Below are 16,329 nucleotides of genomic sequence, written 5' to 3' on the forward strand. Positions count from 1 at the left end.
AGCGCGTCCGCTACTTGGTACAGCGGCGAGCGGTGAAATCTTCTGAATTTCTTGATCCTAGCTGTGTTTCTGCGGAGAGGATTGGTATCTGGGAGCGTGTGGAGGTCCGTCCACATTTTCACGGCCCGTCTCCAAAAACGGTGTTGCGCCGTGGCAATGTGAGCCTCCGCCTCCGCTACACTAGTTGCAACGGTGAGAAACGTTCCGACAATCGCTTGCGCTCCTACCCTTTGGACTCGGTTGATCGGTCCCGTGGCCTTATTTTTGAATGCATGCATCCAGACATTAGAGGCGTAGTCCACTACAGGGGTCACTGTCGATGTGAATAGCTGCCGCGCTGTTGATGGGGAGAGACCTCTCAGTCGTCGAAGCTCCATTACTGCCTCAAGGCCCTTAGACGCTGCCCTTGCGATGTGTTCCTTATATTTGAGACTTGTGTCCATCAGGACGCCCAGAATCTTGACATGGTCTTTGGGTTCAACAGCCTGTCCCTTGATGGTGAAGGGTTCTCGGTCCAATTTGGAAGTCTTGGGGGTGAAGTGTATGATGGCTGTTTTCTCTGCTTCAAAAGTTGCCCCACTTCGTCTTTCCCAGTGGAGCGCTTCTTTAATGATTCCCTCAATACCTTCCCGGTTGCTCTGTGCAGTTGGCCCCGTCACCCATGCAGTGAAATCATCCACGAAAGCAATCGCACCTCCCTGGCTGTCGATTTGTCGCTGTACGAGGTCTGCGTTGAAGAAGAGGAACAGGATTGGGGATAGCGGCGAGCCCTGCGGCAGTCCAGCCTGTGGCAGGCTGTGGACCTCAGACAATTGCCCATTGATTTGGATAGTCGCCGTTCGTTCCGAGCAGAACGCCTCCACCCACCGGAGCAGATCCTCCGGTATGCCTCGCGCTTTCATCCTTTGAAGCAACCGTTCTTTGCACACTCCGTTGTAGGCTCCCTTGACATCGAAGCTGATCAAACTCAAAACCCGTCGGCCGCGCCACGCCGCGTAGATTTGTTCCTGCAGGAGTACGAGTGCTTGCTCCGCGGACCGCTGCTTTCGGGCGCCGAAGTGGCTGGTCGGGAGCAAACCGTGAGTCTCTACCGCGTGTGAGATCCTTTCCGCCACCACGGATTCCAGTACCTTGCCCAGCGTCGCGAGCAGCGAAATCGGTCTCCATGATTTGGCAATGGTGTAGTTCTCTTTGTTCGGCTTTTTGAGTGGTATGATCTTCGCATGTCTCCATTGTCTTGGCAACGTGCCTCCTTCCAGCGACGCCTGGAAGAGATCCAGGACTCTGTACTTGACCGTGGGCCAAGTCATCTTCCAGACTATTGCTGGCATACCGTCTTCGCCCGGTGCCTTCCAAGACTTTGCCGCCATCAGCTGTCGTTCGATCTCCTCCATCGTAATGGCAGGCATCTCGACTGGCGCTCTTTGTGGTCGAGTCCCTTCATCGTCAATGTTGTCCGGCAGAGGCGGGAAGAATTTGGCCAGCAATTCTTCTGCCTGCTCCTTGTGATCGGTGGTGGTGGTCCCATCCGCTCTGAGGAGCTGCGGGATCTTCCCGAACGCTGCGTCTTCTCCCGACTTCAGGTATCTCTCGGCTTTCCATATGTTATCATTGTCGGCAAGAAATTGATTCCAGTGCTTTTTCTTTTGTTGCCGGATGGCATCGTGGTATTGCTTCGCCGCGCCTTGGGCCATTGTTTCTAGGTAGGGTACTTTTCGCCCCGCTCGTCGCTCGGACCGGGCGTGATTTCTCCAGTATGTGTGTATTTGACGGAGCTGCGTCAAATCAGCAGTCCACCACCGCTTCGCGTGTGATGATGGTTTTGACTTTGGTGTTAGCGCATGCACCGCTTCCGAGACCGCCGACATGAGTCGGTCGGTTTTCTGCTGTACCGTACCCTCCGACGGAGTGGCGGCAAGAGTGTTTGCTATCCTGGTATTGATCTCTTTCCATGGAGCGTTTTTCAGCAGAAGTCGTCCCTGATGCTTTGGGAGCGACCAGGGGGCATCGAATACGGTCTCAATAGCACAGTGGTCCGAGCCGTGCTCCGTCCCTAATATAGCACACTTAATTACGGAGTCTGCCAGGTTTTCCGAAGCCAGGACCAGATCGATAGTCGACTCGCAGTCCCCGCTGTGTCCTCCGCCATGCCATGTCTTTGTGCCTCGTCTGAGGAGACTGCTGAGAGCACATTCATTCATGAGGTCGATGATTGGATCCGCTTCACCTTGTCTTCCCAAAGACACGTCGTCTCCTCCCCAGAGTTGGTCATGCCGGTTGAAGTCTCCCATAATCAAAATCTCCACCACCACACCCGTATCCCGCCGAACTTTCGTGATCGCGTCGAGTAGATGGTTACATGCGTCATCCAAAGCTGAGGCATTGCCCCCTTCAACGTAAACTGATGCCATGAATATCAGTCGCTCGGGAAGCCTGATAACCGCTGCCGTGAGGTCCGGGGACTCTATCGGTACTTGTTCCGCCTCGACTTCTTTGTTAATCCAGAGCATGCTTCGTACTGCCCATCTGCCTTCCCTCCAGGTAGAGGGGACCATCTTCGTCCATTTATGGTGTCCCATCGGGGTGGTCAAGAGCCGGCCTTGAATCCTCCGCGCTTGGGGTTCCTGGATCGCTAACGCCACCGTGTTCTGAGTCTCTTCATCATTCATTAAGCTCTCGTGCACTGCACCCTGTTTTCTCACGTTCAGTTGAATGACTCGAAGAGTCTTATTCATGATGTGATGGATAGAGCTTCCGACAGTTCTTGCTATACGATTCGTGAGGGCCTCCGCATGGAATGCACTTTGGAACCGATTGGTTGCAGCAACTGTGGTGGTGACCCTCCGCAGCACATCTCGCACACTTTTGAGTACTTTTACATTGGAATGCCTTATGTCCAATCTCTTGACAGTTGTAGCATTGTATCGGTCGTGGTCGGTGTTCAAAGGTGCTGGTCACGCCGGATTCTCCCCCAGCGTGAAAGAACCCGTCGGCCAGGAGCCTCCGTGCATCACTACCTTTGGTCAGGTAAACGACCATTGACCCATAGGCCTTCGCATTCTCCTTTCTGCTCAGCCATGCAATCTTGGCGACGGTGGTTTCGTTCTCCTCACCAAAGGCTGCCGCAGCTCCTACTCGGATATCACCATTTTCATCAAGCACTGCCGTTCTGTTGACGCTGTCGACTTTGATCGGGTAAAGTTCATCACGGAGCACTCGGGCTCCCGCACCGACCTTGGTTTCCGCCACCTTCTTAACCAGCTGGTGTTCAGCCTCATCTCGGCAAGCAATTCTGATCCGGTTGGTGTTTTTTGGGTCCACCGTGACAGCGCGGCACCGCCAGTTCGTGTAGTTTTCCATTGTCCGGATCTCGGTCTCAACTGCCGTTCTAATTGGACCTGCTGATGGTCTCTCACTTTCAGTATCTGCCATCTTCGAGGTGTCTATCGTGCAATATAGCGTGTCGGTGAAGGTAGTCGGTGTCGTGTTCCACGATGAGAGAGTCCGTATATTGCTCGGTTGGCTGGTGGGGGGAGTACGGGCAACATCTGCATAGGACGGGGATCCCGAAGGATTGACTGCAACGCGTAAGGATTGGATTTCGCGAAGGATCTCCTCGTGGCCGCTCTGAGCGCATGACTCGGGGTGGGCTTGCGGTGTCGGGGGTCGATTCGCCAGTAATTCATGTCGAAACTCTGTGAGGGCAGCGCCAAATTCTTCTTTGACTCTCTGGAGTTCCTCCTTGTATAATTCATCTCGTCGTCTAATTTCTCTTCTGAGTTTGACAATCTCTTTCACAAGCTTGGAGGTGTCTGAGTCCTCTCTTTCTGTCGAGGAGTCGTCCGAAGTCGCCGCTTTATCTTGGGCGACTGGCTTACCCTGGTTCTTTTTCTTCCGCTGGGAGCGCGTATTTCTCTGCTCAGTCTCGATCTCTTGCTCTTGAGCATAGTGGGCCGGTGGTCTTGTCGTGCGTTTCGGCCTCACCAATCGCGGTGGTGAGTTTTCCTGTTCGTCGCGGTCGGGCGGGTCAGGGGTTCGCGTCTCGGGCCGTCCCGACATTTTTTCCTCCTCCAAGTTGTTTTCTGTTCCAAACCAGTAGTAGTACAGTTCTGTAACTGGTACCAATATCTACTACACTATATTCCGACGAGAATACAGTCTCGGTCGCTTCCCAGTAACTGATACAGTCTCTCAAATATGTACAGTGATTCTTGAAATCGGTCTGACCTTCAAACACATCAATTGTTTGTTGGCCCCACCACGAAGAACTTGGCAGAAGTGATTTATTGAGATATTTTTAGCCTGCATTGTATTGTACAGTAATTATGTAAATATTATGCGCGTAGAGTCACATGACTGACAGCGGCTTAGATAACGACAACAGCCCACTGAGTGGCAAATTCTCTTAGTTTCGAGCAACGCATCCACCAACGAACTGCGCGTCAATTCTACCCTTGTTTCAAGCTGTCAAGACACTATTGAGTTTCAATAATAAATCAAAATATTCGTCCATTCGTTATCTGATAGCGCCAAACCATCGCTCCTATCTTGCGCCGAGCACAGTAGGAACACAAGTTTCAGAGGAAGCTCGGTGGTCGACAGATTGATATGCCAAGCAAGACAACATCATGACTTGTCAGCTATTGTTCACCAATCATGGCGCTCCGCCGCTCTGCTGCCCTCTTATGGAAAGAAGTTGAAGCATCATGAAAATTTTATAGTATCGGACGGCCTTCAAGAGTGCGTGATATAGTGGTTGTCAAAGTCGCTGGCCGGTGACCTGATAGAAGGGGAACGTTTGTCTCCACTCGCCCAACCGACCTTCAGTATAGCGTCCTTCGCAATAAGGTACAATGAGTTCTGCTCGTGGAGCGTGGCCGCGCCCTCAAGGTGCTCCGTGTCGACCACAATGGTTGAAGAACCTTTCTCCCGAACCTCCGCAGCTTCTTCAGCGCCCAACCACTTCAGATAGTACTTAAGATCACTTGAACCTGTGGCATGCTCAATCTGGATTTCCAGCGAGCGCAGGGAGTCAGCTATGTAAACAAACGACGATTCTCCAGGGGTTAGACATCCAAAGTTCTTCGATCCTTGGACCAATGTGGAATAATTTAACTCATTCTCTATTGACTTCGCGCAGTCATGTGATGGGGACGGACTACCCGGTGGCATATTCGCCATATTCTCTGTACGTGGATCGATGACATCGACAATCTTGCTTGAATCAGGTAGCCGCGAGATACGGCTTCCCGCTCTTGTTGCCTTGGACGATATTGAAGCCCTTGTTGTTGTCCTAGATAATGGAAGTGTGAACAAGGTACTTTCATTTGGGTCTGGATAGATGACTTTCTGGTGAGTTGACAATAGCGCGACACAGGTCTCTCTGAAATGGTCACCTAAAGTTTGGGAAAATCTTTGCTCTAGCTCGGCAAGTTGTGGTATACAAGGTATCCGCCAACCTGGGTATAGTCGTCCGTGAGATTTTGGTGTGTATATCTTCTGATACAACTGAAGACATAAGTTGCAAAGAAAGCAGGCATCCTTGCTCGAGCAGATTACTCGTGGCAACAATGTCGGGTGTTTCAATTCGCAGTGGGCTATCAACTGGATCTCAGCATGGACTTTTGCCTCTCTTAAGGTTCGTATGACCTGGCCAGAGTACCGGTCGATAGCTTGCTGCTGACTAATCTTCAATATTGCGCAAATTTCTCTTAGGAGCTTCTGCTGACTGCCCCTTGGGCTGGCTTCGGCGATTTTGGATTGCAACTCAGGAAAATAACCCTTAATTACAGGAGAAGCAAACGCCTCCTCAGGGAGTCGAACGGGGATTGTTCTCATTGCTCGAGCCAACGGAGATGTCTTTGCTGTACGGTACAGATACCTAGCGACTTCCCAGTACCTGCTGATCTTGCTAACAATGTTTAGCAAACTTCTCCTTGCGCTGGGGCTCATGTCCCGATTTGGGATGATGCCAATCAGGTCAGAGAGTCCCAAAATTTGCTGTAGTTGATGAATGCCTTCCACAACTTCCACTAAACGTGTAACGACTTGATATTGGGACCACGAGTCCAGGAGTTTCTCGACTTCCTTCGCTCTTAGGGTGAAATTGTCCGCGGTCTTTGACAGGTTTCCGTCAATCAACTTCCGCCTGATGATCTCCACAGCTAGCAGGGCTTCCTGAAGCGTGCCTTTCAAGGGGCGTTTTGTTGAAGTTCTCGATGTACAGGCCATCCGCAACCGTGACAGTATGCGCGATGAGCACATGGAAACCACGGCGGTAAGAATTTGATTCCCTTTGTCTCGATAGCGAGTTGACTCTGGTATTATTAGCATTCTTCACGAGCAAAAACTTGACACTCACTAGATACAGTCGCGAGAATTGCGAATATTCGTTCGAAGCCCTGCTTAATACAGCGAATTGTATCCTCTCCATCATTATAACTCGCTTTATTCACGGCGAATATGACGTTCAGGCTACCTGAATCAGTATCCTCCTCTAGGCATAAAGCGGGGATATGTTCGACGTCATCTTTGCTATGTGCAATAAATGCTAGTGTGCTGGCTAGTTTACGCTCTGTATTGAAAGATAATGTAGAGCGCCTTCCGGAGACGGTTTGACAATGAGTGCGGTTCCTCGATGGTGGCGCCGGTACGTTTCGAAGTAGGTAGGATATAGCAATATTCTCGGCACAAACAATTTTGATATCGGAGACTGCGGACATTGAAAGATTGATATCTTTGTAAGGACTTGGAAGCAAAGGTATACGGTAGGTGGTCGCTGGAAACTTGAGTCCAAAGACTCATGAGTTCTATCCCCATCCCTTTACCCCACCTTGTGTAACTGCAACCACGAAATCATTGGCGCTTGCTCAAGTTCATTTCGATTGGTTACTGATACCGCGACTGATGCCCAACACGCATTCTTGAGCAGGGCAACTTTCCTTATCAATGAATCCATAACATGTCGCTCTGCTGTGATTGCAAACAGCTCATCCTTTGCCTATTGTCTCATATATCATCTTAGGAGCTGCCCCCATCTCCATGAGATGCCAGGTTTGGCGACCACTGCCAAGTACACCAGGATGGGCATAACTATTTCTGTCAATTTGCTGCTTCCAAGTGTGGATCATCGCACGAGTTGTTCGGCATCTTGGAATGAAGCATATTGTTCCTACTAGGATCGATCAAAAATTCAAGTAATGTACATATATATATAATACTGCATAAATTTTATGTTTTTCATGACGAGATTATTACAGCTGCCCTCAATTTAAGTTGCTCCGCTCAATATAAGAATCACGCTAAGTTCATGGGGGTGGGGCCAACAAACAATTGATAAGTGTTTGAAGGTCAGACCGATTTCGAGAATCATTGTACCACCTAACAAAATTGGAATTGGCGTCCCGCAGCGAGGGAGGATGCAATCGGTTGAGCAGTGGATAGTGCGAGTCTGTGGGAGTGAGGTCGGGTGTTCGGTTACAAGTCCCCCGTTAAGGCTCGGCCACGGGCAGCCTTAATCGAACATGTCGACCGTCTATTCTGCCAGGGGCGTGCGATCTAGCGACGAACTTTGACGAATTCGTTAAGGCTTAGCCACGGATGTTCGAGAGGTCTGCGATACCGAGGATACAAGCTTGGTTAGTGAAGGACTGCTACGGTGTTCTGCAGGGTATCTGGGAATATCACGGCAGCCTTTGCGAGACACGGTCGGCCGGCGGAGAGAGATCTGCGCTGGTAACGCGAAGCGGGGAAATCTTTCCCTGTGGGGCGTGGCACATAATGGCAGTGACGGACAGGTCATGAGGATATGACGAGACTGTCTATGTGGCCCGAGAGGACGGACGCGCGTGTCGGTGTGCAAAGAGACGGGAATCAGCTACCTCCCTCGCACGGAGGACCAGAGGTCCGCCAGCCAAAGTGGTGTCGTCCTAGTGGAGAATGTGAGAACACTCTACTATCTCACTCGCACTGAGAACCTGAGGCTGAGGGAACCGAAGTGATGTCGTCTAGCTGAGAGCCGGTGATGCATGCTTAAGGAGCAAACCTGGAGACACCTGGGGTGAGAGGTTTTGGCGGGGCCTCGATATCTGGAGGTCGCTCATCGAAAGTTGAGCGACTGAAAACCAGGGCAGTGGCCTGAACAAGCGGGCCTGTCGAAGCTGCTTTACACCAGTTGCAAGGACTCGTTAAGGCGTAGCCACGGGCAGCCTTGGCCGGGTAGTTATGTCTCTTGGTACCAGACTCGCCCGACCGCGGTTCGCGGTGGTAGCACATAGAACACCAACAGAGGACTTTCTGGCTCCAGAGGACGAGAAAGATTTCATCAGCAGCATCATGGAAGAAAACAAGATGGAACTGCACGGCTTCCGCATCAATCGGATCGCCTGGCTTAAATCAAGGGACAAACCGATAGGCAAACACGGGTCGCTGGCTATTTGGTTCGACACCCGCGAGGCGGCGGAGTGGACCATGGACAACGGGCTCCTAGTGAGACAAACATGCGTCAGGGTGGAGCCATACAAATTCAAGGAGAGAAGGTGCCACCGCTGCCAAGGCTTCGGCCATCTCGCCTGGGCATGCAGAGGAAAAGCAAGATGTGGGCACTGTGCAGGCGCGCATGAGCTCCGGCATTGCCCGCCTGGGGTAAGAGCCCGGTGTCTGGACTGCACGGGAGAACACCCTACCAACGATCGGAGCTGCCCTAACCCGGCTAAGCACCCGTACTCTCAATGACGACACCCAACCTGCGACTAGTACAATTGAACATATGGAAATCTAGAGCAGGCATGGAAGCCCTGATTAACGATTCCCAAACACAAAACTTGGACATACTCCTCATCCAAGAGCCGCCACTCACGGCATACAGCACACACGTCAACCACAGCGCCTGGCACCTCTACCAGTCAACATGTCAGGAGGACACCCCCAAGAAACGTAGCCTACTCTATGTGAACAGGCGAATCTCAACAGCCTCACATCGACAGATAAAATGCAACCACCCCGATGTCACAGCAGTCAAAATGTGGACCATGGAGCGGCAAATGCTGATATTCTCGATATATGTCCCAACCACGAACCACAGCCAACCCATGGAAGAGGTCTCAATCCAAGCGATGCTGGAAGAGATCGAGACCTGCATCCAACAAGCGATAGAAACCACAGACAAGCCAACAACAATTATCATGGCAGGAGACTTTAACCGCCATCACCCAATGTGGAGCAAAAACCGCATCTACCATGTCGCGATAGAACACGCTGAAGAATTAGTCACTTTCTTTCACAAGCACGGACTCCAGCCATGCCTCCCCCGAGGCACCCCTACATACTGGTCGATGAGTTACCCCGGAAGCAACTCCACCATCGATCTCACGGTAACGGATACACCTGAAAGCCTTATAAAATGCCACCTTTACCATGACCACTATGGATCAGACCATCGAGCTGTTTACTCTGAATGGTCCCTTGACCCATCACGGAACGCCGAACGCGAACCTCGAAGAGCATATGACCGCGCGGACTGGAAACAGATTGGAGAATCTGTTCAAGCCCAAATAGCACAAACACCGCCCATCCATACGGAGGCTGAACTTGAAGGAGCAGTGGCGAAGCTCATTACGTGCACAACCTTTGCAGTGGACCAGCACACACCAATGGCTAAACCGTCACCATACTCCAAACGGTGGTTCTCCCCAGAACTCAAGGAGCAACAACGCGAAGTTAATAGGGCACGGAGAAAATGGCAAGAAAGCTGCGCTGAGAAAGGGCGTCAAGATCCAATGTCACTAATTTTGTTCGGAGACATGCGGACGAAACGCAGAGCATGGACAAGAGCCATTGAAAAGGCAAAAGCCACCCACTGGAAGGACTTCCTCGACAGCGCCGGAGAGGGCCACCTGTGGAAAGCAGCCTCGTACATGCGCCCTCGGGAATCGTATGGAAACATCCCACCATTGAAACAAGACAAAGGGGAGACAGCGGACAACACGGAGAAAGCAAGGCTATTTATGAGAACCTTCTTCCCCAGGATGGCACCACCAGAAGACACCATGGAGATGGAACAAAGAGAAGAGATCCCATGGACACCCATCACCGAGCAAGAGGTCTACAGGGCCCTTCGGGCCGCCAAACCCATGAAAGCACCCGGAGAGGACGGAATACCAATGCTGGTATGGAGACAGCTGTGGCAATGGCTGAGGACGGAGATCCTCCGGATCTTCACCGCATCGGTCAACCTAGGGTACTATCCAGAAAAATGGAAGCGAGCAAGGATCGTTGTCCTCCGGAAGCCAGGGAAGCCTGACTATACCCTGCCGGGTGCATACCGGCCGATCTCTCTCCTGAACACTCTGGGGAAAGTCCTCGAAGCTGTCATGGCCAAACGCCTTTCATACTACGCAGAAGAATACGGCCTGCTACCAAATACTCAATTCGGGGGTCGACCAGGCCGTAACCCTGAACAAGCGTTGCTTGTGCTGAGGAATGCGATTGACCGAGCATGGCTAGCGTCGAAAGTGATAACACTAGTGGCCTTTGACCTCAAAGGGGCATTTAATGGGGTTAGCAGTAACATCCTTGACCGACAACTCAAGGCCAAAGGAATCCCCACCAAGCTGCGAGCCTGGGTAGCCAGTTTCATGGAAGGCCGATCAGCCAGTATCTCATTTGACGACTTTGAGTCCGCCAGATCCCTGCTAGAGAACGCGGGCCTGGCGCAAGGTTCGCCCCTATCGCCAATTCTCTTTATCTTCTTCAACTCCAACCTGGTAAACCAGCGGGTGGACTACCACGGCGGCGCGTCCGCATTTATCGACGACTACTTTCGGTGGCGCGCGGGGAAATCCGCCGAGGAGAACATCAGGAAACTCCAGGAGGAAGACATCCCCCGCATTGAACAATGGGCAAAACTAACAGGCTCATGCTTCGCCGCGGAGAAAACCGAGCTTATCCACTTTACTAGAAAGAAACGCGAACAAACCAAAGGGAGACTGGTAATCCAAGGCGCGACCATCGAGCCCTCAGCGACAGCCAAGCTGCTTGGGGTGGTGTGCGACCAGGAATTAAGATGGAAGGAACACGTACAGCAAGCAGTGAATCGAGCCACCAAGGTCAACATCGCCCTGGCGGGACTTCGACACCTCCGTCCCGGACAAATGAGGCAGGTCTACCAGGCCTGTGTGACACCAATCATGGACTATGCATCAACAGTCTGGCACAACCCTCTCAAAGACAAGAGACACCTTAGGGTGCTCGACACGGTCCAAAGGTCAGCCTTGATTCGAATATTGTCCGCATTCCGAACAGTCGCAACAGCAACGGTGGAAGTGGAAACATACACGCTGCCAACGCATCTGCGACTCAAACAGAGAGCACAGAGGGTGATTGTCAACCTGTGCACGCTCCCTAGAGACCACCCGATTCAGGATGTGATTTCACGAGCTCGGAGGCGACGCGATAACGTGGGATCCCAACCCCGGTTCCCGCTGGCAGAATCAATGAAAACCATGAGGCTGGAACAACTAGATGGACTAGAAACGATCGACCCGAAACCAATGGCCCCTTGGAAACCCCCAGGCTTTTTGGAGATTGACATTGAACCAGACCGGGAGAAAGCAAAGGACAAGGCTACTGCCCTACAGGCGTCATCCAATATGGTAGTCTTCTCGGATGCATCCGGGCAGAATAACCAACTTGGCGCAGCGACAGTGATACTAGACCACAATAAAGATGTAGTCGAGTCCCGACAACTCTCCATTGGATCGATGGCCAATTGGTCAGTGTACGCGGCGGAGCTTATTGGGATATTCTACGCCATTAGCCTTGTCCTAAAGATAGTAAGCTCAAGACCAAGAACCCCGACAACCTCACAACAAGAACCAGCAACAATCCTCTGCGACAGCATGTCAGCACTACAGGCCATCAGAAACCCAGGCAATAAGTCAGGACAACGGATCATCCATGCCAATCTGCAGGCCGCCGCAGAATTGAAAGCGCGAGGCATCCCCCTCCGCCTCCAATGGATCCCGGGACACTGCGACGACCCTGGAAACGATGCAGCAGACAAACTAGCCAGAATGGCAGTTGGTCTGGATAAAATGCACCCCTTCCCCCGCCTTGTCTCCCAAGAAAGAGCAAGCATTCGAAAGCAGATCCTCAAAGAGTGGGAACATGAATGGAAGACATGCAAAAAGGGTAGCCACCTACGGCGGATTGACCCAAAGTTGCCTGCTATCCGCACCCGACGACTATACGACTCGTTGCCACGGAACCAAGCCTACTTACTTACCCAGCTGCGGACTGGCCACTGCTGGTTGGCTCCGTACGGCAAACTTCATGGACACCGAGAAGACGATAAATGCGAATGCGGTGCCAAGGAAACAGTAACCCACGTCCTACTAGACTGCTCAAAACTTAGAATACCACGACAGAAACTACGCAGGGAGCTTGGAGAAGCGTTCGGTGATATACCGGCCATGTTAGGAGGGAAAGGAGAAACCAGCCACGTGAAGGCTGTACTGGATTTTGCAGAAGCATCTCAAAGGTTTCGTAGCCGCGGACCAAGGGGCCCGCAAAGACAGAACTCAAGGCAGACGGCCACCACAGGCCCCTAGGCGAGGCTCAAAGTTCGCCCGTAAGAAATGGGATCATGTACAATAGAGATACAAGGGAAGATATATAGTTGTAGGTAGCCTGCATATCGCTTTAGTGCGAGAGGTCAGGGTAAATGAAGGCATCCATCCATCCATCCATTGTACCACCTAAGGCTTAGACTGGCACGAAATGAAACCCAGTGAAAGGAATCCGAGGACCACACAACAGGACGCGGTACAGCAACATGGTAACTGGCTGCAAGGCTGGTGGCAACCGACTTGATGTTTTGCAAGATGGGCCGGCACCCTCGACCTGCCAGGCGGTCGATCAAGAAAGAGGTGTTTCAACTTGACAGCAGGCCTAGGCCAGGAACAGGAAGGCAGCACCTGGAATAAATCATGACATGGTCAGATAACAACACAGTCAATACCCAATACGGTACATAAAGAATCTAACATATTGGCAGTCGGTACAAAGAGAGCAAAACTATCATAGGAACCAACAGCGGAACGAGGAAGGAATAAACGATCACACATTGATAATGTCACCTTTGTAGAGGGACGCAACACAACACAATAATTCGAAAATAATATGGAAATTGGAAAGCCTTTGAGGCTCAGATAAATTTTATGAGGAGAGAAAAGACGATGGTTTCCAGATAGACCGGCGGGAACGATGGGCTTTATATATTTTTATCACCTTCTCCTATGTGACCGTTCCTTCCACTGCCCGGTCTTTTGACACGCTGCCGAACGATATTTGAATCGCTGGAGCTACGCGGAATGATATAGAAATCACTGTTTGAGGGGCATGGATATCTACCTTTGTGGCAATACGACTCGGAAGGAGTATCTTAGGGCTGCGGCTTCTTTGATCAAAGAAGAGGAAGTAAGCCCAATACGGCATTGTCATTGGACACGCTAACTTGAAATGGAGACTATGAGGGTCTGAGTGGATACGTAACCCGCAGTGAAGAAACCATGGGGCAGGCCTCCGGGCGATCCTCAATGCTCCTCAGCGCTCCTCAGCGCTGTCACTATTCCCCACCCGTCATGATCCACGGAGTGAGGCCCCCCTTCAGGGCAGCAAACACGCTAACGTGAGACGGAGACCACGAAGGGATCGGTGGATCACACAACCAGTATGTCCCCACCCCAAGCACGATTCGTTGGGGTCTGCTTCGGACTGGACCCAGATATCTCCCCCTCCCCTTCAGACAGCGACCTGTCCTTTTCATTTCTTTTGGCTCCAATGATCATCTCACTTACGGCTGAGGCGACACTCGCTGAAGCAATTGCTCGTCACGCAGAGTGGGTATGACAAAGAACCTCGTCAAGTCTTCCACTAAATCAATGTAGACTAGGAGAGTGGCCCTGAATCAGGACGATTTAGTAAGCCGTGTCCAAGCGTATAGCGTATTCGGAAAGCGAGCGTTCCAGCCCTCCCGAATTCCACGCGTCCTGAATAATCCGACGATTGGGACAATGATTTTATTTTATGCCCAATAATATTACAGCCAGAGCACCTTGATGGAGGGCGTACGCACTGGCTTTCTACCGAAGCGTCTATATCTACTAAGGCAGTAGCTATAGGCTCTACAGTGGAAATCCTGCCTTTATAAGCTTCTGAGCTTCCTCAATCGAAGCGCCTGCTTCTATAGAAATCTTTCCAGTAAAGCGCTTTTTCTTTTTAAGCATTCTTTCAGGCGCAGCGCGTAGTTCCCCGACTTCCTGCCTTGCAATGGTAGCCTTATTCAAAGCTTGTTCACAGCCTTTGGCAGACTGCTTTATTATAGTCTTTGTAGGTGAGTCAGGGCTCTTTCTACGAGCTCTAAGCGGCTCCTTCAGCGTAGCCTCCTGTTTTTGTAGTCGCTTTAGATTATAAGATATTTTATGCACTGAATTAGTAGATCTACTACTAGGTTTACGCTGAAGCCGCAAGTGATTCTGATTGGTTTATATGAGCTACTAAGGTACTCCTAGCACCAAATCCTTGGTCATCTGACGAATCATTTCCGCGAAACCGCTGAAGCGCTGCGGGCAGCAACAGAGTGATCTAACCAAATAGAGGCTATCTCCTTTGCTATGGTCTAGCCCATCAAACGGTAATGGAGACACAGGTTTAGAGTATCAGGTAGTTGTCATGCCTTTCGGTATTCCAGTTGTTACAGCAAGCGTTGTGATGCCACATTGAGCTCCTGTGTCATGCAACCGCAGACATCCAAACTGGCTAGACTGGCCTAGGTATACGCCGTACATGACAATTTTAAGCAAGGTGGGAGCGGCTAGAGATTTGCCTGTGTCGGTCGGCCAACCCCTGCGACGAACCTACAGCCTCAGTCCACCGGTCTCTTGGGTATGACGGCATGCGAGCAGGATGGATTCCATTGCTATTTAGCTCAGGCGGCTTCTATTTTCACAAAATACCTTGAATCTGTCAGGTGCGCAGAAAATCCACAACGGCACAAGCTAGCTTGGTTGACTTTCTGTAGATGACATTGAACTGACTACAGGATACACGGAATACAGGACGCTTACTTTAGACAGTACATGCAGGGTGATGTGTCTGTCACACCTGCCGTCTCTATCTATGCTGTTACTCCGCATATGCCTGCTGGCCTAAATGGCCAGAATCGTGTCGGCTGACCTGGGCTATTATAGTACAGAGAGCGGGGCCTACACGTCGCAAGCAATCAGATGACCTTTTCCGGCCCCTCAAGTTCCACGCTCGTATTCTATTCTTAAAGGAACTGCTTAGGAAGCTGGGTGTCTGATCATATTGGCACCGCTGTTTCCATACCCTGGCATTATACTTATGTATAACTCCTGCGTTGCTTACCCATTCGACAATGAAATCTGTCAAGGTAGCGAGTATCTCTCGCACAGATCTCGAGGGCCTCGAAGAAACTATACCAACGATCACAGATGTCAAGCACCTGTCATCGTATAATTGGATAGATTCTGTAGCTCCTACCATCGCCATCCCAGGCTGTCCACCGCTATGGTCCCCGCCAAAAGGTACCCGAAAAGTGCCAAAAGATTCTGGGTCTATTTATATAGCCCAAAATGCAGCTCGGCATCCAGAAAGTCCTCTGGAACCTCTGTTTCGTGCTTTGTACACAACTCATCAGTCGTTCGATATTGGTGCAGTTGATCTCGTAACAGATCGGAACAACATCCGCAAGCTTCTATCCTTCATCAATCCTAGTCTATCAAGGAATGGACTTGAACCTTTCACCATCGAGATTGAAGCCACAAGTAGGACGGTAATGTTTTGTCGTGCGGAGACCGAGACAGTCAGATTCGTTGGACCTGACGAATTTGTGGGCTTTGGTCATGAATTTGAAAAGGCATACACCCGAGACAAAGTTAGCGGCAGTACTGGTCACCATAGGATTATCACTTACTCCTTTGGTGGACTTCGACTCATCGTTCGCTACGAAACGGATGGATACGTTGATTCATTGTCGGGTTCGTCTGCTGTTGGCCCGGACGAGAACAGTCTATCCAGCATGATGGAGTCATTATCTCTTCCGCCCTCCAAATGTGTCCCGTGCGGCGCTTCAGGGCGATCTAAGTTGCTGCTGAGGAATGAGGGCCAAACTGTACCGGCCGACTCAATACTTGAGATCAAAACGCGTGTGGCTCACAGACCCATCAGCATGCAGGAAGTCCTTCCCCAGCTGTGGGTATCCCAGACTCCAAATTTGGTAACGCGCATATCATACAAACGGGGTTTTTG

The 16,329-nt window shown here is 51.1% G+C and overlaps 2 protein-coding genes across 2 annotated transcripts; both read left to right on the forward strand.

The window, feature by feature from the left end:
• Nucleotides 1-8,729: 8,729 nt before the first annotated feature.
• AO090138000125 (uncharacterized protein) lies at nucleotides 8,730-12,608 on the forward strand (the record flags this gene model as incomplete). The annotated part of the gene is made up of 1 exon (XM_001825581.3): nucleotides 8,730-12,608. The coding sequence occupies one exon, from the start codon at nucleotides 8,730-8,732 to the stop codon at nucleotides 12,606-12,608; it is 3,879 nt and encodes a 1,292-aa protein (XP_001825633.3).
• Nucleotides 12,609-13,731: 1,123 nt separating this feature from the next.
• AO090138000124 (uncharacterized protein) lies at nucleotides 13,732-14,306 on the forward strand (the record flags this gene model as incomplete). Its single annotated transcript, XM_023238535.1, has 3 exons — nucleotides 13,732-13,898; nucleotides 14,105-14,126; nucleotides 14,190-14,306. 3 exons carry the CDS (start codon nucleotides 13,732-13,734, stop codon nucleotides 14,304-14,306), a joined length of 306 nt encoding a protein of 101 aa, XP_023093263.1.
• Between the last annotated feature and the right edge of the window lie 2,023 nt (nucleotides 14,307-16,329).

This window comes from Aspergillus oryzae, chromosome 6 (genome assembly GCF_000184455.2).
Source record: "Aspergillus oryzae RIB40 DNA, chromosome 6".
Classification (NCBI taxonomy): Eukaryota; Fungi; Ascomycota; class Eurotiomycetes; order Eurotiales; family Aspergillaceae; genus Aspergillus; species Aspergillus oryzae.